Source organism: Girardinichthys multiradiatus, chromosome 6 (assembly GCF_021462225.1).
Source record: "Girardinichthys multiradiatus isolate DD_20200921_A chromosome 6, DD_fGirMul_XY1, whole genome shotgun sequence".
Lineage (NCBI taxonomy): Eukaryota > Metazoa > Chordata > Actinopteri > Cyprinodontiformes > Goodeidae > Girardinichthys > Girardinichthys multiradiatus.
The window spans coordinates 30,943,233-30,970,451 of NC_061799.1; the positions used below are offsets into that span (position 1 = coordinate 30,943,233).

Below are 27,219 nucleotides of genomic sequence, written 5' to 3' on the forward strand. Positions count from 1 at the left end.
CAAAATTAGCATATCATTAAAAGGGTCTCTAAACGAGCTATGAACCTAATCATCTGAATCAACGAGTTAACTCTAAACACCTGCAAAAGATTCCTGAGGCCTTTAAAACTCCCAGCCTGGTTCATCACTCAAAACCCCAATCATGGGTAAGACTGCCGACCTGACTGCTGTCCAGAAGGCCACTATTGACACCCTCAAGCAAGAGGGTACGACACAGAAAGAAATTTCTGAACGAATAGGCTGTTCCCAGAGTGCTGTATCAAGGCACCTCAGTGGGAAGTCTGTGGGAAGGAAAAAGTGTGGCAGAAAACGCTGCACAACGAGAAGAGGTGACCGGACCCTGAGGAAGATTGTGGAGAAGGGCCGATTCCAGACCTTGGGGGACCTGCGGAAGCAGTGGACTGAGTCTGGAGTAGAAACATCCAGAACCACCGTGCACAGGCGTGTGCAGGAAATGGGCTACAGGTGCCGCATTCCCCAGGTCAAGCCACTTTTGAACCAGAAACAGCGGCAGAAGCGCCTGATCTGGGCTACAGAGAAGCAGCACTGGACTGTTGCTCAGTGGTCCAAAGTACGTTTTTCGGATGAAAGCAAATTCTGCATGTCATTCGGAAATCAAGGTGCCAGAGTCTGGAGGAAGACTCGGTAGAAGAAAATGCCAAAATGCCAGAAGTCCAGTGTCAAGTACCCACAGTCAGTGATGGTCTGGGGCGCCGTGTCAGCTGCTGGTGTTGGTCCACTGTGTTTTATCAAGGGCAGGGTCAATGCAGCTAGCTATCAGGAGATTTTGGAGCACTTCATGCTTCCATCTGCTGAAAAGCTTTATGGAGATGAAGATTTCATTTTTCAGCATGACCTGGCACCTGCTCACAGTGCCAAAACCACTGGTAAATGGTTTACTGACCATGGTATCACTGTGCTCAATTGGCCTGCCAACTCTCCTGACCTGAACCCCATAGAGAATCTGTGGGATATTGTGAAGAGAACGTTGAGAGACTCAAGACCCAACACTCTGGATGAGCTAAAGGCCGCTATCGAAGCATCCTGGGCCTCCATAAGACCACAGCAGTGCCACAAGCTGATTGCCTCCATGCCACGCCGCATTGAAGCAGTCACTTCTGCAAAAGGATTCCCGACCAAGTATTGAGTGCATAACTGTACATGATTATTTGAAGGTTGACGTTTTTTGTATTAAAAACACTTTTCTTTTATTGGTCGGATAAAATATGCTAATTTTGTGAGATAGGAATTTTGGGTTTTCATGAGCTGTATGCCAAAATCATCCGTATTAAGACAATAAAAGACCTGAAATATTTCAGTTAGTGTGCAATGAATCTAAAATATATGAATGTTAAATTTTCATAATTACATTATGGAAAATAATGAACTTTATCACAATATGCTAATATTTTGAGAAGGACCTGTATAGAGGAAATCTGATTTGAACATTTAAATATTTCTGTTTATATACACTCAGTTTGTTTGCATTATGTTTTGATGGTAATGAAAATCATCAGGAAACAATCAACGGATACTGTTAACATGGTATTTTCTCATAATATAGACTTTAAAAGCTAGATTAGTAGGGATTGAAGCGGACCCTTGAAACTGCCACACTGAAGTGTTCTGGATTCTAAATAAAAAAGCAGTCTTAACCACTTGATCTGTGTGCTCTGGATTTCTTGATCAGAGATGCCAAGATTGCAGCCTCAGAGAGAGTTAAGTCTGGCGTCACAGGGGAGCAGCTTTGGCTTAAGATCAATGAACCCACCGAGAAGGACAAGGGCAAGTACACCATGGATATCTTTGATGGCAAGGATGGCGTGAAGAGGGTCTTGGATCTGACTGGCAAGGGTAAGGGAAAGTTTTTCACTCAAAAGGAGAGAGTTGCTCCTCATTATAAAAAATTACATCCTATTTGATTTAGTTTTATTAGTATCTTTCTAATCATAAATGCTAATATGCTGTTTTGCAGCATGGGAAGAGGCATTTGAAGAATTCCAAAGGCTCAAGTAAGTAAACAAACTCATCTAACTCCATTATTCATGTGTGTAATGCTGTATTTTTGCATTCAAGGATGTTTATGTGCATAAATAGCAAAAACTGTCTCAAAGCTAAAATAAGCGGCATGTACTTTGTGAGCCTTCTAGAGACACACAACACATTTCCTGTTATTGTATAACTTATTAATAACCCTGATAACATTTTTAGACACTTCTGACATTCTCATGTCTCTTTCTTTCTGTAGAGCGGCAGCAATTGCTGAGAGAAGTAAGTGATTCTTCCTCCTAGTTTTCCTGGTCATGGTCTTTCATGAAATAATGTAACATTTTCCTAGTTTAAATGAAACCCATATTTTATGGATTTATTACTCACAAAATTATGTATTTCAAGCTTTTATTTCTATGAACTTTAATGACAATGGCCTACAGCCAACAAAAACCCTATTTCAAACCCAAAATTCAGCTTCTCTCAAAATTTGAATATTACATAAGACCAAGCAGAAAAATGATTTTAAACATACATGTGTTGTTTATGGTCTTGGCCTATGCAATTCAGGGGAAGACTGGTGAATTGACAGTTGTTTAGCAACGCACTCCACAAGGGGGGCAAGCTGATGATTTTCATTGCTACTGAGGCTCTCGCTTTACATAGTTCTATAACCTCGTGTATTAATGGAAAGTTAAGTGGAAGGAAAAAGCGTGGTTGAAAAAAACAGATATCCACAGCCTTGAGAGGATTGTGGAGCAAAATCCATTTATGAGTTACGGGAAGATTCACAAGGTGTGGGCTGCACACACCTACGAAACGGGCTACAACTGCCGCATTACTTGTGTTATGAAACAGAGGCAATGTCAGAAGCATCTTACCTGGGCTAAGAAGAAAAATTACTCTTACCGAACCCTTCTTCTCAGATAAAAGTACATTTTGCATTTCAGAAATCAAGGTCCGAGAATCTGTAGGAAGATTGGAGAGGCACAGAAAGTTGTTGAGGTCCAATGTGAAGTTTCCACAATCAGTGATGATTTGGGGTGCTGTGTAATCTGCTAATGTGTGTTCTATGGGGTAAGAACGCTATCAAAAACAATGTGTATGTAAAGACGGAAATGTGTGCATATTAGTCAATGGTTGTGCACACATAAAATCCAAAAGAGGTATTTATTTTCTCTAGAAGAATACAAAATAAAATGTTACAGCGTCAAGAAATTACAAACACAAAGTTCAAGTTTACAGTTGTGGTTTATTCTTTATGAATACAATATGCTATAACAGTTTGTGAATACGATTTATTTTCTTTGAGAATACGAATTTACGCGACTTGGTGTCACGTGATCTCAGGCTCAGGATATAGTGGGTGGAGTTATAAAATGATGTACAGTAGGTGGCAGTATGCACCTCTGAATTTGTTGCGAACCGTAAGCAGAAGAAGAGAAGAAGAAGTAGCAGCACTAGCGCCAAAAGAACGGACCAAGAGCATATATTAACGACATTAAGACATATATAAACCTTTTAACATTACCTGGCTTTGTACCGTAGTTTCTTGGCCCGTCATCTTAGCGCTAGTGCTCCTACTTCTTCTTCTCTTCTTCTGCTGGCGGTTCACAACAAATTCAGAGGTGCATACCGCCACCTACTGAACATCACTGTATAACTCCACCCACTATATTCTGAGCCTGAGATCACGTGACACCAAGTCACCTGATGTACAGGTCCTTCTCAAAATATTAGCATATTGTGATAAAGTTCATTATTTTCCATAATGTCATAATGAAAATCTAACATTCATATATTTTAGATTCATTGCACACTAACTGAAATATTTCAGGGTAATTTATTGTCTTAATACGGATGATTTTGGCATACAGCTCATGAAAACCCAAAATTCCTATCTCACAAAATTAGCATATCATTAAAAGGGTCTCTAAACGAGCAATGAACCTAATCATCTGAATCAACGAGTTAACTCTAAACACCTGCAAAAGATCCCTGAGGCCTTTAAAACTCCCAGCCTGGTTCATCACTCAAAACCCCAATCATGGGTAAGACTGCCGACCTGACTGCTGTCCAGAAGGCCACTATTGACACCCTCAAGCAAGAGGGTAAGACACAGAAAGACATTTCTGAACTAATAGGCCGTTCCCAGAGTGCTGTATCAAGGCACCTCAGTGGGAAGTCTGTGGGAAGGAAAAAGTGTGGCAGAAAACGCTGCACAACGAGAAGAGGTGACCGGACCCTGAGGAAGATTGTGGAGAAGGGCCGATTCCAGACCTTGGGGGACCTGCGGAAGCAGTGGACTGAGTCTGGAGTAGAAACATCCTGAGCCACCGTGCACAGGCGTGTGCAGGAAATGGGCTACAGGTGCCGCATTCCCCAGGTCAAGCCACTTTTGAACCAGAAACAGCGGCAGAAGCGCCTGACCTGGGCTACAGAGAAGCAGCACTGGACTGTTGCTCAGTGGTCCAAAGTACTTTTTTTGGATGAAAGCAAATTCTGCATGTCATTCGGAAATCATGGTGCCAGAGTCTGGAGGAAGACTGGGGAGAAGGAAATGCCAAAATGCCAGAAGTCCAGTGTCAAGTACCCACAGTCAGTGATGGTCTGGGGTGCCGTGTCAGCTGCTGGTGTTGGTCCACTGTGTTTTATCAAGGGCAGGGTCAATGCAGCTAGCTATCAGGAGATTTTGGAGCATTTCATTTTTCAGCACGACCTGGCACCTGCTCACAGTGCCAAAACCACTGGTAAATGGTTTACTGACCATGGTATCACTGTGCTCAATTGGCCTGCCAACTCTCCTGACCTGAACCCCATAGAGAATCTGTGGGATATTGTGAAGAGAACGTTGAGAGACTCAAGACCCAACATTCTGGATGAGCTAGAGGCCGCTATCGAAGCATCCTGGGCCTCCATAAGACCTCAGCAGTGCCACAGGCTGATTGCCTCCATGCCACGCCGCATTGAAGCAGTCATTTCTGCCAAAGGATTCCCGACCAAGTATTGAGTGCATAACTGTACATGATTATTTGAAGGTTGACGTTTTTTGTATTAAAAACACTTTTCTTTTATTGGTCGGATGAAATATGCTAATTTTGTGAGATAGGAATTTTGGGTTTTCATGAGCTGTATGCCACAATCATCCGTATTAAGACAATAAAAGACCTGAAATATTTCAGTTAGTGTGCAATGAATCTAAAATATATGAATGTTAAATTTTCATAATGACATTATGGAAAATAATGAACTTTATCACAATATGCTAATATTTTGAGAAGGACCTGTACATTTGTATTCTCAAAGAAAAGAAATCGTATTCACAAACTGTTATAGCATATTGTATTCACAAAGAATAAACCACAACTGTAAACTTGAACTTTGTGTTTGCAATTTCTTGAAGCTGTAACATTTTATTTTGTATTCTCATAGAAAAATTATACAATACCTCTTTTTGATTTTACTTATGCACAACTATTGATTAATATGCACACATTTCCGTCTTTACATACACATCGTTTTTGACAGCGCTCTTACCCCATAGTATTCACTGTGTTTTCTCAAGTTCAAAGTCAACGTAGCAATTTACCAGGACATTTTAGAGCTGAGGGAGGGGCTGATTTTGTTAGCATTTTCCAGCAAGACTTGGCACCTGTCAACACTGCCAAAAGTGGTTTGATTTTCATTGTGTGACTGATTGGCTTGATTAGTCAGCAAACTCTTCTGATCTAAACTTCATAGTGTATTGTCAAGGGAAAGATGAGAAAAACCTGCCCAACCACACAAATGAACTGAATGCTGCTATTTAAGCAACCTGAGCTTTAAGACCTCAGCAGAGCCCCAGGCAGATGACCTCCATGCCATGCAGAACTGATACAATGATTCATGCATCATTATCCCCGAAAAAATATTGGTGCATATACAGTACAGTACATATACTTACTTCTCAGTAGATAGTGCATTAGAAATCCTTTTTTATTGGGCTAATTTAAACTTTTTATGAGAAACTGAATTTTGGGTTTCCATTAGCTGTAAGCTGTCATCAAAATAAAATAAATAAATGCTTGAAATATATCAGTATGTCTACAACGAAAATGTATACCACTGAATTACTAAAATAGATTAACTTGATGTTTATATTCTAATGTATTGAGATACACATACACTTAACTACTCAAAGAGCAAGGTAGGTAAAAAATATGTTGTCCACAAGCAAATACTAATATTTTTAGCTTTTGATCTTGTTTTTCTTACTTAGATCGTGCTCGTGTTGTTGGAGGCCTGCCAGATGTGGTTGCGATCCAAGAGGGCAAGGTAAAGGACCTAAATAATTTCACCACAAACACACTCTGAACCTCTGTTCATCATTGTGTCATTCCTTTGAGTGCCTCTTTCCTTTGAAGCCTAATGAAATCTCCTTTTGAATGTATGTTTGAAAGACCTTCTGCAAAATTCTCTTTCCTCCTCAGTCCCTGAACCTGACTGGCAACGTGTGGGGCGAGCCCACGCCTGAGGTGTGCTGGGTGAAGAACGACAAGGAGCTGGTGTCCGACAACCACTACACCCTGAAGTTTGAGCATGGCAAATTCGCCAGCATTACGATCGCCGCCGTCACCACGGTCGATTCTGGCAAATACGCTCTCATTGTGAAGAACAAGTACGGCAAGGAGGCCGGCGAGTTCACTGTCAGCGTGTACAACCCTGACGAGGAGAGCAAAGAGAAGAAAGACTAAATGTCAGAATGAAAATGGAGATAATTCACTGAGCTGTCTCTAAGTAATATTACCAAGGCACATGCTGGTGCAATAAAGCTGTTAAACAAATCTTACATTAATTCTCATGCTTCTTACATGCTCTGGGCTTAGGAGCTTTTAAAATAACAAAGAAGGAAACAATTAAACATTTCTGACTGACTGACTGACAATTAAAAATAAAGAAAGGACTTTGTGTTAGCAGTTGCTTGGCATGAGTTCAGTCTTACATATGGAAGTTGAATATTAATATTTCAAATACAAAACATTTTCCAATTTTATTAAAGTATTACACTTGGCTTACCTTTGAATTGTTGACTACCTAACATAAAATTATAAATATATAAATAAATAAACAGCATTAAATATGCATTGGCCTACCAAAAAACCTGAGATGTTTAACAGAGATCAGCTTCATTTCATGTTTAATCTTTGGTTTGGATGTAATAAACTGTCTGCAAGCTACAAATACAAGTCATGTCAGCATTTTGTGGCAGATGTACAGAAGTAATGGTACTGTGGCAACACACACACTAGGAATACAATTGTTCATTTAAAGTGGTCTTTCATGTCCCGTAAACCTCAGTGCAGGTATGACTGGAATAGACAGGAGCCTGTCTTCCTAACTCACCCCATTTTTTTGCACTCCAAAATTTCCTCTGACAAAAGGAGGAATGTAGTATTTCAGGTACAATAAAGAGGAAGCCTGTGATAAACTGCCTCGAAACATTTGGTTTGAGGCTAAGTCAGTAATAAACAAGTTAAATATCCTGTTTCTCATTAGAGTTACTCTCATAATACAGCTGCGGTGGCTTTAGAGGCCTTCAAAAATCTCTAGATAACATACTCTTTGTAGTAAAAAGCCTCTCCTAAAATGCACAAATGGTCACCCATAATTAATCTGATTTATTCTTGTTTTTATTACGTGTGCAGTTCACTTAGAGCCCAAAGAGAAAACCTGAAAATAGTCATTCTGGAACCAAACCTTTTTCAAGTCTCTTATTTTTGTACTTAGAATAAATCTCCACAGTGAGGCTTTGGCATGGAGAACATATTTCGTTTCTAGAAACATACAATCACACCAGAGCATAACTTGACTAATTAATCCTCATCCTTACGCCTACCATATTGAATAATCTGATGGAGGTGGGGACAAATTAATATTTGAATCTATTAGGTTTGTTTGCAAGTGGGTACCTTTTGCCAGATGGTAACAGTTCATATTGTGAATTGAGGATATGACCATACTTTGTGAGGAGGTCTGAGGACAGACTCCTCCTAAATGGATTGCAGGGAGGAATTATTTGTCCTACCTATGACTCTTATTGCAGTGTGGACCAGATGACTGAGTTTCGATTTTAATTGCACAGAGAGATTACCATACCACGCTGACATGCCATACCACATAATACTTTCCAGTACAGCCTGACAGAAATAACATAAGCTTGCGGTTAACCCTGGAGACCCTGAGTCTACGTACTTGCATGTTTATGGGGGCTTCTGTGCAGAGGAGTAGGGAGATAGAAATATTCTAAGGCTCTCCATTAAAAAAAACAAGGGATTGTTGGATTATCCCTAATTATTCATCAAATCATATGCCCCTTATCTTTATCTAAGTTTTATTAAATTCAATAACTGTACAAAAAATATACATACAGTTGGTGTGTACATTTATACACAAAAATGGGTGGAGATATAAATTTTGATGCATTTAATAAATTAGAAAAAAGACAGGTCTTCAAGTACTTGGGGTTTACAGGAGAAACTTGGCAGAAGACAATCTCTGGTCAGTTTATTGCTGCATCTTTATATGGAATATAGGATGCAAAAGAACAACAACAACAATAAAAAAACAAAAAACAGAGTCAGACAAAAATATACAAATTGTGAGATCAATCAAGTCTATTTTATCTGAAATATGTGGCACAACAGATATGAAAATGGCTGAAAATACAAATTTACAAATGAACTGCAAAGTAATACAAACGAAAATAATAAATAAATCAACAATACTACAAAATATAGAAAGTTAAAAGAAATTAAAGCAAACAAAAAATTTATTTCCCTACCGTCAGGTTGTTTTGTGTTGAGGTGGCTAAAAATAACATAAGAAAAAATGCAAAAGTTCAACAAAATTTTTTATAAAAAACTTAAAAAATTCCCTGGCCTTGATTTGCATGGACATACATTGTTAACAACTAAATAATTAATCAGCTGTGAGTTGTGGACCGTCCCACCAGCTGCGCAGACTCTGTGCGACTGAGTGTCTTTTCACCTCAACACACACACACACACACAGACACACACACACCAGTCAGTCGCGGTGGTCCGAGCAGGGACACGTCAAGAGGCTTCAGAGGAGTTTCACGGAGAAAATGATGGGGACTCACTGAAGACATCACAACTTTCCAGTGTAGGCAGCAGTTCGCTGAAGGAACCGAGCGGTAAGAGCTTATCAGGGGAAGGATTTCGACAAATGTTGTGCGTCCGCAGCTCCGTGTTAACGTTTATTTCTGGTTCTACCATTGGCTAATGGTAGCTAGCATCTTAAGCTGGGTAAGCTACCGTTTAGCCATATGTAGATTATTTGACCGTGAGCCAAACATTCGTGGAGTTGTAATTTATTTATCGAACAAATAAATTGACATACGGAGACTTCGTCGAAACCATCTGCCGACGGACTTGCTGTCATTTGTCCGGTCGTTTGACGTTAATTAACGGTAAGGTCCAACCAGGCGACAACAGTGAAGCTAGCTGAGCTTAGCAGAGCCCCGTCTCCATTCATTTATCTGTCAACTGTGTTTCATTCAAGTTATCATGAGGTTAATGTATAAAACTGAGAAACAATGCCGATTAAAACAGATAGTGTTTTTGTTTTCGTTTTCTCTTTGTATTTCCGCGCGTTTATTTCAGCGTGCAAGACGTGTCTCGTGTTTTGTTGCCTTGATTTCTGATAGTACATTTTCTGGTTAAAGCTGTTTGTAACTGTGAAGGTGGCGAAAATACAGGGAGTTAGCATCAGCTGACCTGATCAGTGTTATCTTACGTTTTTAAATGGGTTACTCAGGTCATCATTGGGAGAAACATTCAGCTAAGAAGACTTGTCTGTCTGTGCTGTTAGGTTCGCAGTAGAAGATGAGACTTTACTAATCTGTAATCTGTGTTGAAAACCGAAGTCCGGTTTTGGCATAAGTACATATGTACAACAGTTGCCCAATGTTTTTACTCAGGAAAGCTATCCAAGGTGCTTCTAGTACTACAGAAAAATAACCACTTAGAAATCACCGTTCTTTGTGGTTTACATATAGATTGAAGGCTCCACAATCTAAAGACTGTATGTTAACAAATCACAGTTCAGTATAGAATTATTCCGGTTCATTATTTTGTTGCAGAAAGAGTAAAGCATTTGCAGATCATAAACTGTTTTCCCATATATTGGCTCAGTATAGAACTTTCAGTTCTGTTTCGATCAGTCTCAGTACTTTAATGTCCAGCTGATCAATTCCAGTTCAAATTTCTTAAAAAAAACAACAACAAAAAACTCTTTGGTTACACTTTTTACTCAGTGGTATCCAAAACAATCATTGAACGCTTCAGTGTTTTTGTTTCCACCAGTAAGGAGTTAACAAACCATAAATTGCATTTAAAAAATCTGTAGGTATTGTAAAATAATTCAGGTCATGTTTTACTAGTAGAAGGGTTTTAGATATTGAACTGTGAAAATCAGATGCTAACTTCAGCATTGTTTATAAGCAGGGTGCTTACAAATTGTTCTTTTCCTGCCTTTGACTCTATCACCATTTAGGTTTTGTCTACTGTATTGCCCATTGGTAATAGGTTTTTAATGCTAATTTAGCCACAGTGAAGTAATGCTGACAACAAATCGACAGTGCTTTGTGAGACACTTCCTCTAGATGAGAAAATGATCACATTTTAACATTGTGAGATGCCATTATATCCCTTAGTATTATGTATATCATACATATTTGCAAAACTAGTTGCTAAAACTGTTCTCACCTCTAACATTTCACACCTCAATGGAAGTAGTTTCCTTTGTCTTTTGTATTCATTGCTGTTTTCACTTTCAGAACAAGTTTTAGCATAGCAAGAAAACAAGCCAGGGTACCCCTGGTGGCCAAATCAGGGAGGGTTTTTAATGAGAAAAACATGTTTTTGTCATTACTACTTGGACTGCATTTCATCTATTAACTAGTCACATAACTATCGTTAGGAAACGTGCTGACTGTAGACATAGAGCAATTCCTGGAGTTCTCATGCTTTCGGTGTTTACAGGTTTCAGTTTGTTTTGTAATCACTTGTTCATTTAATCAGCGTTCTATTGATAATCAGCAGCAGAAAGCATGTTGGAGTCCAGGACACTGGATAAACTATAGGCTGGACTTTATCAACTTGGTGTTGTTGACCTCCACCTGATAAGTCATGCACAATAACAAGAACACACATTAAAGATTGTAATGTACATGTGACAAGAACTGGGTGCAGACGACAACTGCTTGTTTTTTTACCCCCTTCAGCTTTTACTCTTATCAGGAGAAAACATTGCATAGTCGTTCATAGGAATTGGCTTTACCTTATCAGCCGTGCACTGCCACTGTAAAGATCCCATCCAATTGGCTCACATCTTTGTGCCCTGGCAGCTCACTGGATGAGTACAAGTACACATTCTGAAGCGTAAATCCCAGTAAAAAGATGGCAGTGTTTACGGCAGTCTTGCACAATTGACAACAGTTGCCGATAACATATCTGTATTTACCCCAAGGGCGATCATTCAAAGGTGAGTAGGTGGGTCCTATTGAATATTGGATTCAGGATGGCAGCGTTAAAGTATCGCCGGAATCCAAAGGTAAAAGTTTTTGGTCCCAGGAGAGTATCCTGAGGTCTGTAAAGTAAGGCCTCCACTCCACTTATTGAGATGAAGAGGCAGAGATCCTGGGTAAACTGGGAGGTCCTGGGGAGCACCACCGAGGACAACACAGACAACAGTGAACCTGATGAGTTGTCCTCTCTGAGGTCATCTTGGTCCCTGGTGAGAATGAAATGGTTTTGTAATTGGCCAGTGTTGTTTAGTTTGCCTGGTTGCCTGTCTGACTTATTGTTAATATCAGTTTTAATACTGCGACGCCCACCCACAGTGAACCAAGTGAAAGAACTTAGTTCTGTGAAAATGTGACTGGGTTTGTTGTGCAAGTTGTCCATCATCTGGTTAAATGTGTTTTAGCTTAGTTCAGAGGAAAGGGCAAAAGTTCTAAACAGTTCAATCACGTTTGTCACAGGAGGCTGCCTCCTGGATAATTGAAGATTGATCCTTTACAGCCCATTCTCAAGCAATTGTATGTTAATGTAGAGCAGTCCCTTATTCATTCTTCCTTATTCTTCCATACTTCCATTTTCTTGTTCTTGTTTTCTTTTGGTTATTACTGTCGTTTCGCACCACCGACCTTTGGATTTCGTTTTTATTTTATCTGTGCTTTCCAAATTGGTTTGTTTTCCCCTGCTTGTTAAACAGAGTTTGTAGGATTTCTTACACAATAGGTCTTTTCATATATGTACTATTTCTTTCATAAAATATATTAATGGATTTCTGGCTCAGTTTGACCTCATTTTAATGCATATATCTTGATCAATCTGCAAATCGTTTGAACTGTATTTATACTAATGACATAAATACAAAGCAACTGATTAAAATGAATGCATCAATTTGTAAGTATTTATTTTCTGTTTGCCTAGAATAAAATTATATAACAAATTTACTGTTATTTGATAAAGTTTGTTTTGAATTCAGTAAAAATCTGATGAGGTTTATAGATATACCTTTCGATGCAAAAATGGGAATATTTTTGTAATTCCTTAATGCTTTTGGATTCAAGGGTACTACAGTATCATCACAGAAGTGAGTATGCACCTTACATTTTTTTTTAATGTTTCATTATATGGTTTTATAAGACAACCCCAAATATAGTACACTGTGATACAATGCAAAGTAGTCAGTGTACAGCTTGTATAACAGTGTAAATGTGCCGTCACTTCAAAATAACTCGACACTCATCCATTAATGTCCAAACCGCTGGCAACAAAAGTGAGAGAAACCCTTAAGTAAAAATGTCAAAAGTGCCACCAAAGTATCAGTATTTTGTTTGGACACCATTATTTTCCAGCACCGCTTTAACTGTCTTGGGTTAGGAGTTCATTAGAGCTTCACAGGTTGGTAGTGGAATCTTCTTCCTCTCCTCCATGACTAGTGAATGTTGGAGATTCTGTGTTCCTCCACCTTCTGTGTGAGAAGGCCCCACAGATGCTAAATAGGGTTTTGGTCTGGAGACATGCTTGGTCAGTCCAGCACCTTTACCCTCAGTTTCTTTAGGAAGGCAGTGACCTTAGAGGTGTGTTTTGAGGTCGTTATCATGTTTGAATATTGCCCTGCACACACGCTTGTCTTTGTATTGCTAACCTGGTTGCCGTCACACAGAACTGATGCCATCTGAACCAAATACGTTTATCTTGGTCTCATCAGACCACAGGCCATGGTTCAGGGACGACAGCAGACCAATTTAAAGCAGTGTGCGGCATATGGTCTAAGTACACTGTAAACTTTACGTTGTATGAAAATGTCATATCTTCAGTGTTGTTCCATGAAAAGATGTAAGGTTTACTCAACTTTGTGAGATACTTTATCAGGAACCTGCTGCTCTTTTTTTCTTTAATGGTCAGTGTTCCCCTTTAGGATTAATAAAGTATTTTTGAATTGAATTGAAGTCTGTTGCTTTTAATTGTTGATTAAAAAAGTTTAGATAAATGGCTTTGTAATTGGTAAAGCTCTAGATTTGGCCAAATCAAAATCAGCGGATCAGAAAAAAAGAAGACGGTATTGGTCAGTAAAATCCTAATCAGTTGATCTATAATTTGATTGTATTCAGATGATGTGTGATGAGTGGTGGAATGCAACATTAGTAGTCAGCAGAAACCAACGTGTTACCGGCATTGACATCTTTGGTGGAAAATGTCAGAGTTCTGGTATTGGGTAGCTCAAAATTACTTGGATTTTCTATATATATTTTTTTATTTTTCAATAAAAAGAAATTATAGACTGTAGAAGAACCCTATTTGCAATGAGAATTAAATATATGAAATTAACATCCGTTTACATTTACACATTTTATTTATCAATATAGAAAATTACGTCGGTTACTGAAGCACGTTTCTTTTTTAAGCTGTGGTTGGTTGTGTCGGGTTGGGTTGTTGAATAAATTCTTTATTTTGTTAACATTTAGGTGCATACATTAACTGCTTGCTCTATGGGGGCTAATATCTTGCCATATTTTCATAGTTATTCATACTACACCTATTGCCCCTATTCCCCACCTTCTGAATCCTCTGTTTGTGGTCTCATGGCAAGATTGAGAACAATATGCTCCTGTGTTGATAAGAACATTCTAGGTTACATAATCATGAGAAAGTCAACATAGGGGAGTTTATTTTCAAATTAGACCCTGACCCAACAAACTGACTTCATTTTTTTTTTTTGTGAAGTTAATGGTTACACACACAGTCTCTGTTGCTGTGCACCAATGACTTTGTCGAATTCAGTAAATAGGCCACCAGAATGCAGGGCAGTTTGTGTAAAGTTAGCCCAGATCTGTATGCCGTTTTCTCTCATTTAATAATTTCAGCAGACTGCAAAAACAAATATGTCTCTAAGGGTTAATGTTGTTTTGAAAATAGCTTTAATACTAATTCTTTCATGGCTTTTGCAAATTTAACGAAGCAATAAAGATCGAGTACCCTAATGTAGTTAGCTGAGAGTTATGGCTGTAAACAGAATGTCAGCTGCTTCCATTTTTGCAGAGCAGTGGTACTTCTGTTTAGGTTATCTCATTGTTTTTGGTTCAGGCAGTTGCTGCTCTCTCTGATGTTGCTCATGTTGGACAATAGCCAGAGATTGGATAACGGAGCTCTCTGTCAGCCTGTATGCAGGTTAAGAGATAAAACTAGTGTAGGCAAGCAGAAAGGGAGCTAAAAACTGAATGAAAAAGACATGGTTACCTCCAAAAAGAGTGACTGCATTGATGACACTGTATTGTTTTATGTATTCATAAAGTCTTTTAAATAAGACAAATGTTTTTTTTGTTTTTGTTAAGACAGACACCATGAATTACGTGGGGCAACTGGCTGGTCAAGTTCTCGTAACAGTCAAAGAACTGTATAAGGGCATCAATCAGGCCACGCTGTCGGGCTGTATTGATGTTGTGGTTGTCCGCCAGAGAGATGGGACCTACCAGTGTTCCCCATTCCACGTGCGCTTCGGCAAGCTGGGTGTCCTGCGCTCCAAAGAGAAAGTAGTAAGTTTAACCTTTTTTTTTTTTTATCTCCTCCTTTCCATACTTTATATAGATTGATGGTTTTAAAGTACCTCTGGGAAAAATATTTCAAAATGTATGAAATGATTGCCTTAATTGCATCTAACTGAGCAATGTTGGATCATTCTGCATTATTTCCTAATTTATTAGAATCTTGTTGACCTGACCTCTTCTGCTATCTTTCAATGGCAACTAAATTGATTGTTCGTGCCACAAACGTTTTCTTAAAACTGTCATGCCTAGCATATGGACATGATGAACTTTCAACATAGAAATTGTATCAAAAATCAAATTCTACAACTGCATTTGTTCAGTGTGTTGTTTTTTTTTTTTGTCCCAGAAATTCTACAACTTATTTTGTTAAATGTTCTACAGAAGATTACAAATCAGCAGCGTATTAAAAAAACAAAAGGATATTTATGCATCCACCACCCAGGTACATGTACTGTTACTCAGAAGGTTTATGTTTATGTTGCATCTACAAGCAGAACGGTTTGTAACTACCTGTCAATAGAGATAGGTACCAAATTCGGTACTTTTATAGGTACCGACCGAATTCTGTCGGTACTACTGAGTACCGATTCACGTAAAATAAAGCATAATGACATCGGCAGCCGCTGCTACAGTCAACAAAGCATGGCTGATAGAAAGCGCTCGAAAGTATGGCTCCACTTTTCAAAAATGCGATGGAAATTACACTTGCTGCAATATTTGTGACGTGAAGTGCAAGGCCACCAGTGGGAATACTTCTAATCAGAGGAAGCATCTGGTTAAGCACCAGATTTTTCTCAAGGCTGAAGAGTGCACAATTTTCGTCAGTCTGAGATCTACGGCTACAACTCCTGCATTCAGCACCATTAGCACGCCTGCACCCGTTAGCGACTCGTCTGCAGCCAGCAACATGGAGGGGTTTTAATTTGTGCATTATTAAGAAAAAACATTGCGTAGTCAGTTAAGGGTTTTCATGTTAAAGAAATGTTTGAAACAGCTGAGATGTAACAATATAAACAGCTGGATGTTGATTTAATATATTTAGTAAAGTTTATATATTGAGAAATAAATATGTTAAATACAAAATTCTTGAGATTTTTTTATGAAATAAACTAATAACTAATTAATAACGATAACTGGTACCGTTGAGTACCGGTATTGATTCATAGGTACCGGGTATTGGTACTGTATTGGTTCAAATGTGAAAGGTACCCATCCCTACATGTAAAAGAGCTTTTTGTTTGTAGCAGCATAACAGTGTGCACACAGTTAATTTAGGCTATCACAGAAGGTTAAAACATTCCACTTATCTGTCCTTGACTCATAAACACTTTGTCAGTGAATAATTAATCTGCAAACATGCAGATTGAATTCTGTTTCATTTATTTACAAATGTATATATAAAAACTAGTCTTCATTTTCAGTAGTTTGGTTTGCCACAATTTTATGGTTTTGTACTTTGAACCTGTGTGTGAAAGTAGTAGATGTTTTCCATTAAGGATTATGCTGCTATGTGTGATCTTATCAGCATTATTACATAACATTGTACTTTGCTCCCTTGATCTGACCTGCTAAAATCCTTTGTCTTTCATTGTAAAAACACCAGTGAAAACATTTTCTATTCTGATGCAAAGATTTTCATTAGAATGAATGTAGCGCTGTACCAGTTTTACCCAGCTCTGGTCCTTAAGGGCCGCTGTCCTACATTTGGTCCTGCAGATGTTTTCCTGTCTTAACACTTCTGAATTCAGTGGTTTCCCTCAGGATTGTCATCTGGGGTGGGTGGGGCGGGGGGTTTTGTACTTGCAGTAAAACACTTAAAAGAAACATAATTGTTATAATGTGGTTCTTAAAAGAAACACAAAAATCAATTGCTTCAATCAATTTCTACATATTCAACATAGTATTACTATAACATTTTTATAATAGTTACTACTAACTCTTATATTCGTTTTTCTGTCAACACCTTCTGTCTGGTACTCTCCATCTCTCTATCTTTTACTATTATATAAGTATTTACATACTTTCTTACCAAGATCAGTCTTGTACAGCCAGGGAGAGTATTTCCCCTCCCGCTGCCAAACCGGGTCAAAACCTGTCACCCGGTTTCGTTGATCTTTGCTGTTTGTGAGGGTCGGAGCCTGAAGCACTTTTTTCTGTAGTTGGAAACTGAGTTGGGCAGTTGTGGCCGGTATCCGCAGGAGAGTGAGTGTCACCATCCTAACAACTCTGGGGGTGTTTGAACATCGCAGATATGTTAGCTTGTTATGCAGGTGGTTGCAACATCTCTTCTGGAGCGGTCTGTTTCTACTGGCGGGGGTGTGTGTTCACCCGTGCGTGTCTGCGCGAGTGAAGCAGAGAGCACAAAATTGTCCATGTGGTGGCAGAAATGAGTGTAAAAATAACAAATAAGATCATTTTGTTTCTTTCAGGACAATGTAAATGCCTTGTGTTGTGATCTATGTTATTCAGACATTATATTTGATATAATATTTAATCTGACTGCCTGGGGGAAGGGGTTGTTGAAGGGGCGGGGTGCCCCTTCTGAAATAACGACGGGACACTGGTGTTGAATGGATGAGTTAGTAGGCGAGCTTTGTAAAACATGACACTAAGGAAGTAATACAACTATTTGAAATGTGTGTTAGAACACAATCATATCAAAACCTTCAGGAGGGTAGCCCTAGAGAACTTGTGTTGAGGACCTCTTCCCTGTATGTGAATGATTATGTTTAATGATTGTGAAATAGAAGAATTAAAAACTAAATAAAATCAGTTCATGCGTTAAACAGTTGTCATCCAAATATTTATCAAACAATTCAGATTGTAATTTTGGCCATAAATGGGCATTCCTTATTAACTTGGTAAATAAAACACCAAGCCCTTTTATGTGATGATGTGACACATCCACTAATACAAAATCAAAGTTGAAAAGTATTTCCAAATACAGCTTTATTAGTAGTTGTGTACTTTTAACTGGAAGTGTTAAACCACTGTTATTTTTTTCATTATATTAGGTTACTGGGGTGTAGCCTTAAACATGCACACTTACAGTGCCTTGTGAAAGTACTCAGCCCCCTTGAACTTTTCAACCTCTTGCCACATTTCAGGCTTCAAACATAAAGATATAAAATTCTAATTTTTTGTGAAGAATCAAAAACAAGAGGGACACAATCGTGAAGTGGAATGAAATGTATTGGATGTGTCAAACGTTTTTAACAAATAAAAAACTGAAAAGTGTGGTATGCAATATTATTCGGCCCCCTTGCGTTAATACTTTGTAGCGCCACCCTTTGCTGCAATTACAGCTGCAAGTCTCTTGGGGTATGTCTCTATCAGTTTTTCACATCGAGAGACTGAAATTCTTGCCCATTCTTCCCTGCAAAACAGCTGGAGCTCAGTGAGGTTGGATGGAGAGCGTTCGTGAACAGCAGTCTTCAGCTCTTTCCACAGATTCTCGATTGGATTTAGGTCTGGACTTTGACTTGGCCATTCCAACACCTGGATACGTTTATTTATGAACCATTCTATTGTAGATTTTACTTCATGTTTTGGATCATTGTCTTGTTGGAAGATACATCTCCATCCCAGTCTCAGGTCTCTTGCAGACTCCAACAGGTTTTCTTCCAGAATGGTCCTGTATTTGGCCCCATCCATCTTCCCATCAATTTTGACCATCTTCCCTGTCCCTGCTGATGAAAAGCAGGCCCAAACCATGATGCTGCCACCACCATGTTTGACAGTGGGGATGGTGTGTTCAGGGTGATGAGCTGTGTTGCTTTTACGCCAAACATATCGTTTTGCATTGTGGCCAAACAGTTGGATTTTGGTTCATCTGACCAGAGCACCTTCTTCCACATGTTTGGTGTGTCTCCCAGGTGGCTTGTGGCAAAATTTAAACGAGACTTTTTATGGATATCTTTGAGAAATGGCTTTCTTCTTGCCACTCTTCCATAAAGGCCAGATTTGTGCAGTGTACGACTGATTGTTGTCCTATGGACAGACTCTCCCACCTCAGCTGAAGATCTCTGCCGTTCATCCAGAGTGATCATGGGTCTCTTGGCTGCATCTCTGATCAGTCTTCTCCTTGTTCGAGATGAAAGTTTAGAGGGACAGCCGGGTCTTGGTAGATTTGCAGTGGTCTGATACTCCTTCCATTTCAATATGATTACTTGCACAGTGCTCCTTGGGATGTTTAAAGCTTGGGAAATCTTTCTGTATCCAAATCTGGCTTTAAACTTCTCCACAACCGTATCTCAGACCTGCCTGGTGTGTTCCTTGGTCTTCATGATGCTCTCTGTGCTTTGAACAGAACCCTGAGACTATCACAGAGCAGGTGCATTTATACAGAGACTTGATTACACACAGGTGGATTCTATTTATCATCATCAGTCATTTGGGACAACATTGGATCATTCAGAGATCCTCACTGAACTTCTGGAGTCAGTTTGCTGCACTGAAAGTAAAGGGGCCGAATAATATTGCACGCCCCTCTTTTCAGTTTTTTATTTGTTAAAAAAGTTTGACACATCCAATAAATTTCATTCCACTTCATGATTGTGTCGCACTTGTTGTTGATTCTTCACAAAAAATTTGAATTTTACATCTTTATGTTTGAAGCCTGAAATGTGGCAAGAGGTTAAAAAGTTAAAGGGGGCCGAATACTTTTGCAAGGCACTGTACCTTCCTAGACTGTTTTATTTCCCTTTAGTAAAATGTGCTGCATTTATTATCCTCCCCCAGGCGATCTTGCTTCCTAATTAACAAAAGCATAGAGTTCACAACGTGTTACTCAGCCAGTGAATTCCTTTGTGTTTGCAGAAAAAAAGTCTTTCTTTTTTTCCTTCTATCAAAAATAATTGTTACTATTTATATATTTGCCTAAATAGACCAAATAAAATTGGCTTTGGAACAGTTAGTTTATTTTGAGTGCTTGCCTTTCACTAGAGAAAAGACTATTTTCATAGCACATGTGTCATTAGCCTAATTGTTAAGAAGGGACCACAGGATACGCCCAATTGGTGCTCCAGTATCAGTAGAGAGATGTAGATCTGTATATTCTACCATGCCATTTTTTAAAATATTTTTTATGCACAACATCAAAATTGGGACTGTATTATAATAATAATAATAATTTGTAGTTTTAGGTCACTATTAGTTTTTTTATTGCAGTTGTTGTGCTTAACCTAGCAGTCCTGTAGAAAATTATATTGGTAGATAGCAAATGTCTTGTCCATGTGGCAGGGTTGTTAGCTGCATGTTACTATAAAGTGCTGATGGGGAAAAAAAAGGTGTTTATTAAAATAGTAGTCCGAACATTAGACAAATGTGTATACTCTAATGAATTATTAAAAGTATTTTTAAATCAGTGTTCATCCCTAAAAATCTCATTTGTATTGAGGACTAGTTTCGACAGTCACTTTTTTAGCATAGGTTGGCCAAGTTTTTTTTAGTTCACTGGAAAATTCTTTGCGGATGGGCCTGGAAAGGAATGAATGAGTTGTTTCTATGGCAACTCCTCCACAGCTTGAATGCATTGGGGAAGGAAGAAAAAGTCCACAAGAGCTCAAAAAGAGCTGTTGTGTAACATGTATACCTGTTCCCAGTAGCAGTTTTCCAATTGGTGTGTGTTGCTGCTTTGTGCATTTATAGCATTTTGGAAAGTTATTTTATGAAATAATTTATTTGTTTCTGCATGTAGATATTCTTCAACATTAGTTTAATTGTCACTTTGAATGGCAACCACGAGGTACGTCATCCATCATTCCATCAGAAAAGCATAGAAAATATTTGCACATCGTTTTACACGACAGCTAATATCTTCTTCTTTCATGTGATTCGCAAGATTTAAGTGAATTAAGTCCAGCTAGTGTGAGTGCACAAAATAAATGCCCTAATTATCAGCATCTGCAAGTGACCATTATCAGAACAAAAAGGTAAATCGAGAATGGTGTTAACAATGGACAACTGAGCCACTCGAGTGAATACAACCTCTCACTGACTGTAGGTGCACAAGGAGAACCCTCATTTATTCTGTCATTAATAATTAGGCCCTGAAATTCAAAGCCACCCTCACATCAGTAGCCATAGTTGTCTCGACAAAGTGAAATTCCATCTCTATGCTGTAGAGAATCCTCATCTGCTGAAAAGTAAAGGCAACACATGGAAAAATACAAGCAAAAATCGAAAAAGAAAAAAGGATATTTTGGTGGAAGCTTTTTAATCCAACATTTATAATCTGGTGTCATGTTGCAGCGCACTTGTGTGCCAGAGCCAGTGTGCTCTTTAGTGTCTCCCAAATGTTACCTCTTTTTTTTTGTTTTGTTTTTTATTGTGGTGTTAAATTACAGAAAGGGCTCCATTCCACTGGGGTTCCCCAGCAACCTCAAAAAGCCCTGTTTTATTGGCAGCTCCACGGAATAAAAGACCTGCAGACTTCAATGCTCATTAGGAATTTTTATGCCTTAGGTGGAATGCGAGCTGTCCCTAGATTACTCACTGTATGTTCTTTTTTTTTTTCTTCTTCTTATTTTCAGTGCAATCTTTCTGATGTTCTGCATTGCTGTGTGTACCATTGCTTTCTTGGTGGAAAAAATTGGATGTTGTGGTTGGCTCAGTCTACCTAAACATGAATCTGGCCTCCTATGAAAGGCTGAGAAAGGAAACCAAACGGGGCTTCCTATCTTGAGTGACCAAGAAATTCTTTTAATAGGAGCAGAGAAGATGTCATACCTTTGTGTGAGAGATCAGTTGGTGCAAAACAGGATTTTACGTTATTTTAAAACAAAGATTAAGAATCACGTCTATTATCTTTGTAACTGTCTTTGGCATCTTGTGATTAGCGTGATTACCTAAAACCCTTTTTCTCACATCTGTCACTTTCACAAGCCCTTGCTAAAATAAGAGGCTAGAGTCCTGATTGATTTCTTAGTTTTCATGTTCTGTTAGCGATGTCAGCCTGTGTTTTCTGTTAAATGTTTTCAGATTGACATTGAAGTGAATGGAGATCCTGTAGACCTGCACATGAAACTCGGTGACAATGGAGAGGCCTTTTTTGTCCAGGAAACTGAAGAAGAGAATGTAAGCTTAACAAATATCATCATAATTTTGAAAATGAACAAAATCAAAAAGGCTGATCAAGATTTAAAGAATGCATTTAAGAAATGAAGCAGATAAGCAGCCCCTTTAAAAAAAAAAAACACACTTATTGATATCTTTACAAAGAAAAGGGCAAGGTCTTTGTTGAGAAATAACCCCACTGTTGTTCAGTTCACATATTTGACTGTTCCAAAGGTTTCTGCTATTGTGAAAGTAACTGCATTGTATGGTATTTACATCACTTTTGCTTAAGCTTTCAGCTTTATGTTAATGAATTTCCACTTAAGCAGATTGTTCCTGCCCACCTGGCCACATCCCCAATACCTACCGAGAGTCACCTGTTCTGGATCTCAGAGGTCGAGAACAGGGCACCTAAAGTTCCAAACGATGATCCTTTAGACCCAGAGGACCCACCTGAGCCCCCTGCTCCCAGCACCACTGCCACAAAAAAGAAAAAAAGACGAAGAAAGAAGCACAAAGGAGACCCTCGCAGGGAGGAGCTGACTCCACCAGTGTCGGCCTCTTCTGGTAATTTTGTTGCTGCTACAACTGCTGCTATGTCGGGCACTGGGCAAAATGACGAGATTTTTGAGATGGATTTGAGCTCTGATGAAGAATCTGCACCACATGTATCAAGGTAGTTTTAGATTGAAGGGTTGTTGGGAAATCCTTTATTTTTCAGAAAATTTTATTTTTGATTTCATACATATATGTATTTTGCATTCTGGATGTAGGTCTCCTTCAACTTCAACAATTCGTGACATTGACCCCAAACTGCCTACAGCCAGACATAATCTGCAAGGTTATCCACTGTCCGATAGTGAATGGCCATCAGGTGATGGGTATGTATGAAGCTTTGAGTCTCCATTATGTATTTAGTATAGATGCATAAAACGCCCATATCTTGTTCATTGTTTGTGTTTTACTGTCTGTCTTTTAGTCATGGTTTGTCTCAGGCCTTTTCCCCAAAGAGTGACTCAGAGCTGGTGGTGAAGTCTTCAGAGAGTTTGCTCAGGGCTGAGTCCCACATGCAGTGGACCTGGGGAGAGTTTCCAGAAACTACCAGGGTAATCACTTCTGTCTTGTAAAATTCAAAGCAGCCATCAGTTTGCCTTTTTTATGAAAGTAATATCTGCCATTTATTTATTTAGATCACAAAGAAAGAAAAACCTGAACCATTAAAGACAGTGACCATCACCCCATCGGAGAGCACCCACTTTCGCGTCATCCTCAGCTCAGAGGCCATGGAGAATGAAATGGAGACTGAAAAGGAGGATGGAGCCCCCTTAACGTGTACCATAGTAAAGCCTGAGCCACGTACGCCTGTCACCTCTGTAACACCTGACAGTGTGCTATCAACCATCAGCACCATGACCTCTGTGAGTCCTTTAACCCCCACTGAACCTCCTGATGTCCTTCCATCCAATGTGACCACCTCCACCCCTTCAAACACTCAGCATACTGAATCACCCTCCAAGAAGAAAGGTACATTAGATTTCACATAATCTGGTTTCCAGTAAACCAAAATGTATATATGCAGTTCCTTGCAAAAGTAGTCTTACCCCTTAAACATTATCAGCATATTGTCATGTTACAACCATAAGCTAATGCGCATATTAATGGAGTTCTTTATCATAAACTAAAACCAAACACATACTCTGGATCTCTGGAACAAAACAGTGGAAAAACATTATTCCTAGTCCACAACAAAATCCAGGTTAAATTGCATTTAGAAGGCTCCTAATTAGTAAACGAACCCTGTCTGTGAGGAATATAATTAGCATAAATTCAGCAGTTCTGTTGAGGCCTCAGATGATTGTTAGAGAACATTAGCCTCATGAAGACTTAAAGAACACAGCAGACAGGTCAGACATAAAGTTGTTGTGAAGTTTAAAACTGAAAATGACAAATAAAGGCCACTAGTGCTGAAAAGCAGTCAAGAGACCCACTACAAGTCTACAGAAATCCATAGTTAAATTGGGAGAATATGTCGACTTGACAACGATTTGTGCACTCTACAAATCTTCCTCTTATGAAAGAGTGGAAAGACGAAGGCTGTTGTTGACAGAAAGCCACAAAAACTCTATTCGCAGTTTAGGGCAAGCCGTGTGGGAGACACAGGAAACGTGTGGAAGTAGATGATCTGACGGTGAGACTAAAAAGCTAAATACAGGGCAATCCGGAACTACAGTGCTTCCAGTTGGCTAATTGTTTTTCATGTGTTCTTATTATATCTGGATTTTTCTTACTACTTTTTTGGGTTTTTATTTATATTTGGAAAGAAATTAAGTAAAACTCAAAACTTGCAGCTGTAATTGCAGCAATAGGGGGTACTCTGTGTGGGTTTATCATACAAAACTAACAATAAACTACAATTGTTTGTGGTTGTAATGTGGCAAAACTGTAAAAAAGGTTTAGGGGTGTAAATACTTTCCTATGACAGTGTAAAGTAATTTTGTGTTTTTAAATGCAGGAGTCCCAAAGAGGAGTCAGCATCAGGGTCCAGAGGATATCTATCTAGATGACCTAAATGTACTTGAACCTGATGTGGCTGCAAGATATTTTCCTAAGAGGTTTGCAAGAAGCACTTAATACCTTGACCTCTTTTAATGAAAAATGTGCTGCATTTTAAAATGGGAAACATTTAATGTCAAATTTGACCCATTAAAGAACACCTAGTTTTAAACAAATGTATCCTTACTTATTGTCTGCCTTTCTTGTCTTTCTTTTGTCCATCAGTGAGTCTGAGGCAACAACAAAGCACTGGATCGACTCAGAGATGCACTCTGGTTCCCAGTCTCCACAGTCTGTAGGAAGTGCAGCTGCTGACAGCGGGACAGAATGTCTTTCTGACTCGCCCAGTGACCTCCCTGATGTCACCCTTTCTCTATGTGGAGGTCTCACGGAAAATGCTGAAATTTCCAAAGGTCAGCAATGAAATTTACCTGCTGTTTTTGCACATTAACAACGCCTTCAAATAGTGTTTGCAAAGGCTTTTTTATACAAAAATGACTTTTTATTATGTTAGCCATTTATATATACACCCTGTAAAGTGCCTGTGAAATTGAATTTTTTTAATGATAAATCCAATTACATTTATGGAAAGAAAACATTACTGAAATATTTCAAAATGTAAATTAATGCCTCTCAAATGAACAGTTTTTGAGGTATATAAATTTCACTAAAAAGGCGCTTCCAGACTACTCCTGTGCAGGATTTTATGAAGTAGAAGGGGAACCCGGCCCTAGTGTAAAGCGCTTTGAGTGGTCAGTATGACTGGAAAGGTGCTATATAAGTTCGGTCCATTTACCATTGCCATTTCAAACCGACCTTTAAACATTAAATGCACCAAATTAAGCAACAAATATAGCTTACTACCGCATTTATCACTGGCTTTTATTGCGCAATCTGTGTATGGTTTTTGGAGCTCCTCTGGGCTTCGCAGCAGACCGGAACAGAGCAGTGTAAATCCAGTGTATATTGTATTCACATGTAATTTATCTTATTTTAATAATTTAATTCTATTGTTATTAATAAAATAATAATTTTGGATATTTAATTATTATCAATAACTAAAATTATCTAAATGTACTTTTATAACAATGAAGTGTTCCTACCTGCTGAGCCTTGATCTGTTTAGCAACAGCAGCAACAACCTTTTCTTTGGTGATCTTTTCCCATCAGATGCTCTGAACAGCTTGGCTATAGCCTCTGCTTTTAACATTCTCCTTCGTCTGTAAGATATCTCGACCTCTGACATCACTTCTCTTCCAAATTCAGAGGTTTCTTGTTCAAAGCAGTTTGCCGAGAAGTACTCTGTTCACGATTGGCTGTGCTTGGTGGGACCAGTCCGTCTATCCCTCGTCGGTTTTCCAGCTCTGATCCTCTTCACTTAAGGAAAATAGTGCAGACTTTTGGCTGCTGTCGTAGTATTGCTGCCACCACCAGCAATCCACCGTTTCACCATATTAACAGTGTTTTTTATGCAACCTGGCTTCTACCTGAGCAGTTTATCATTGACGCTCACACAATCAATGAACGGGGACTTCCCATTTGTCATCATTTCCAGGCGACTTTGGACGTGCAAAATTTGACAACGAAATATGCTTATTTTGTCACAGTTATCTTTTATCACGTCTTTAGTCCTAATATCATGTCAATTACTGCTCTGTTCCTTCAATATGAAGATGTTTTCTTTCAGTTTCTGCATTTGTGGGAAAAGCGTCTCACAGTCACAGAAAATAATGAGCGTTGGAAACTGGTCAGATGTTACAATTAACCACTAATGTTTTTCTTAACTATCTGTGTTTGCAGAAAGGTTTATGGAACATATCATCACATATAATGAATTTGCTGAAAACCCAGCAATCATAGACAACCCCAACTTGGTAGTAAGAATAGGAAATAGGTTTGTAAACACTTTTTTTTATTTTCTATAATATAAAAGCCTTGCTTTGTGTGAGGTCATGTAACTGAATTAGTTTTTGTTTCTTTTTAGATATTATAACTGGACACTAGCTGCACCCTTGATTCTAAGTTTACAGGCATTTCAGAAGAATTTACCAAAGGTAATAATATTGTTTTAACTTATTTATTTTGTAAATTAATTGCTAAATAGATACAAAGGCAAGATGGACTCAGCAGTAAACAAGTTTTTCCTCTTGTTGTCTACAGGCTACAGAGGAGGCCTGGATGAAGGAGAAGATGCCAAAGAAGTCAGGTCGCTGGTGGTTCTGGCGAAAAAGAGCAGATAGTACGGTCAAACAGGTAGGAACATTCAAGTAATGAAAGAAAATTAAAGTTACAATACAATCTGGCCATGTTATGAGAAATATTTTTAATTGTTCCCAAAATCCTTATTTTCATCTCCTGTTTTTTCCTGTAGTCTGAGACAAAGCTCGAAACCAAAGAGGAGTCTCAGTTGGAGGAGGGAGAACCCTCCATTTCTCAGGAGAACTTGGCTTTACCGTATGTGTTGTACATTTGTTATTTAGAAATGAGGACCATCAAACTGT

General features: G+C 38.7%; 2 protein-coding genes across 7 annotated transcripts in view; both read left to right on the forward strand.

The window, feature by feature from the left end:
* Positions 1 to 6,817, forward strand: part of myom1a (myomesin 1a (skelemin)) — a 33,516-nt gene extending 26,699 nt beyond the window's left edge. For all 4 annotated transcript variants that reach the window (XM_047369201.1, XM_047369200.1, XM_047369199.1 and 1 more), the window contains 5 exons: positions 1,691 to 1,854; positions 1,976 to 2,012; positions 2,249 to 2,271; positions 6,248 to 6,303; positions 6,459 to 6,817. In XM_047369201.1, coding sequence (XP_047225157.1) covers positions 1,691 to 1,854; positions 1,976 to 2,012; positions 2,249 to 2,271; positions 6,248 to 6,303; positions 6,459 to 6,722 — 544 coding nt within the window. In that variant the 3' untranslated portion in view covers positions 6,723 to 6,817. The remainder of the gene's footprint in view (positions 1 to 1,690; positions 1,855 to 1,975; positions 2,013 to 2,248; positions 2,272 to 6,247; positions 6,304 to 6,458) is intronic.
* Positions 6,818 to 9,027: 2,210 nt separating this feature from the next.
* Positions 9,028 to 27,219, forward strand: part of lpin2 (lipin 2) — a 28,956-nt gene continuing 10,764 nt past the window's right edge. Inside the window, exons 1-13 of one of the 3 annotated variants that reach the window (XM_047369483.1) lie at positions 9,028 to 9,184; positions 14,897 to 15,097; positions 22,091 to 22,186; positions 22,492 to 22,841; positions 22,939 to 23,046; positions 23,145 to 23,271; positions 23,356 to 23,689; positions 24,678 to 24,777; positions 24,944 to 25,131; positions 26,519 to 26,612; positions 26,703 to 26,772; positions 26,879 to 26,971; positions 27,090 to 27,172. In XM_047369483.1, coding sequence (XP_047225439.1) covers positions 14,906 to 15,097; positions 22,091 to 22,186; positions 22,492 to 22,841; positions 22,939 to 23,046; positions 23,145 to 23,271; positions 23,356 to 23,689; positions 24,678 to 24,777; positions 24,944 to 25,131; positions 26,519 to 26,612; positions 26,703 to 26,772; positions 26,879 to 26,971; positions 27,090 to 27,172 — 1,835 coding nt within the window. In that variant the 5' untranslated portion in view covers positions 9,028 to 9,184; positions 14,897 to 14,905. The remainder of the gene's footprint in view (positions 9,185 to 14,896; positions 15,098 to 22,090; positions 22,187 to 22,491; positions 22,842 to 22,938; positions 23,047 to 23,144; positions 23,272 to 23,355; positions 23,690 to 24,677; positions 24,778 to 24,943; positions 25,132 to 26,518; positions 26,613 to 26,702; positions 26,773 to 26,878; positions 26,972 to 27,089; positions 27,173 to 27,219) is intronic. The other 2 variants (XM_047369485.1, XM_047369484.1) reach the window with 2 other exon arrangements.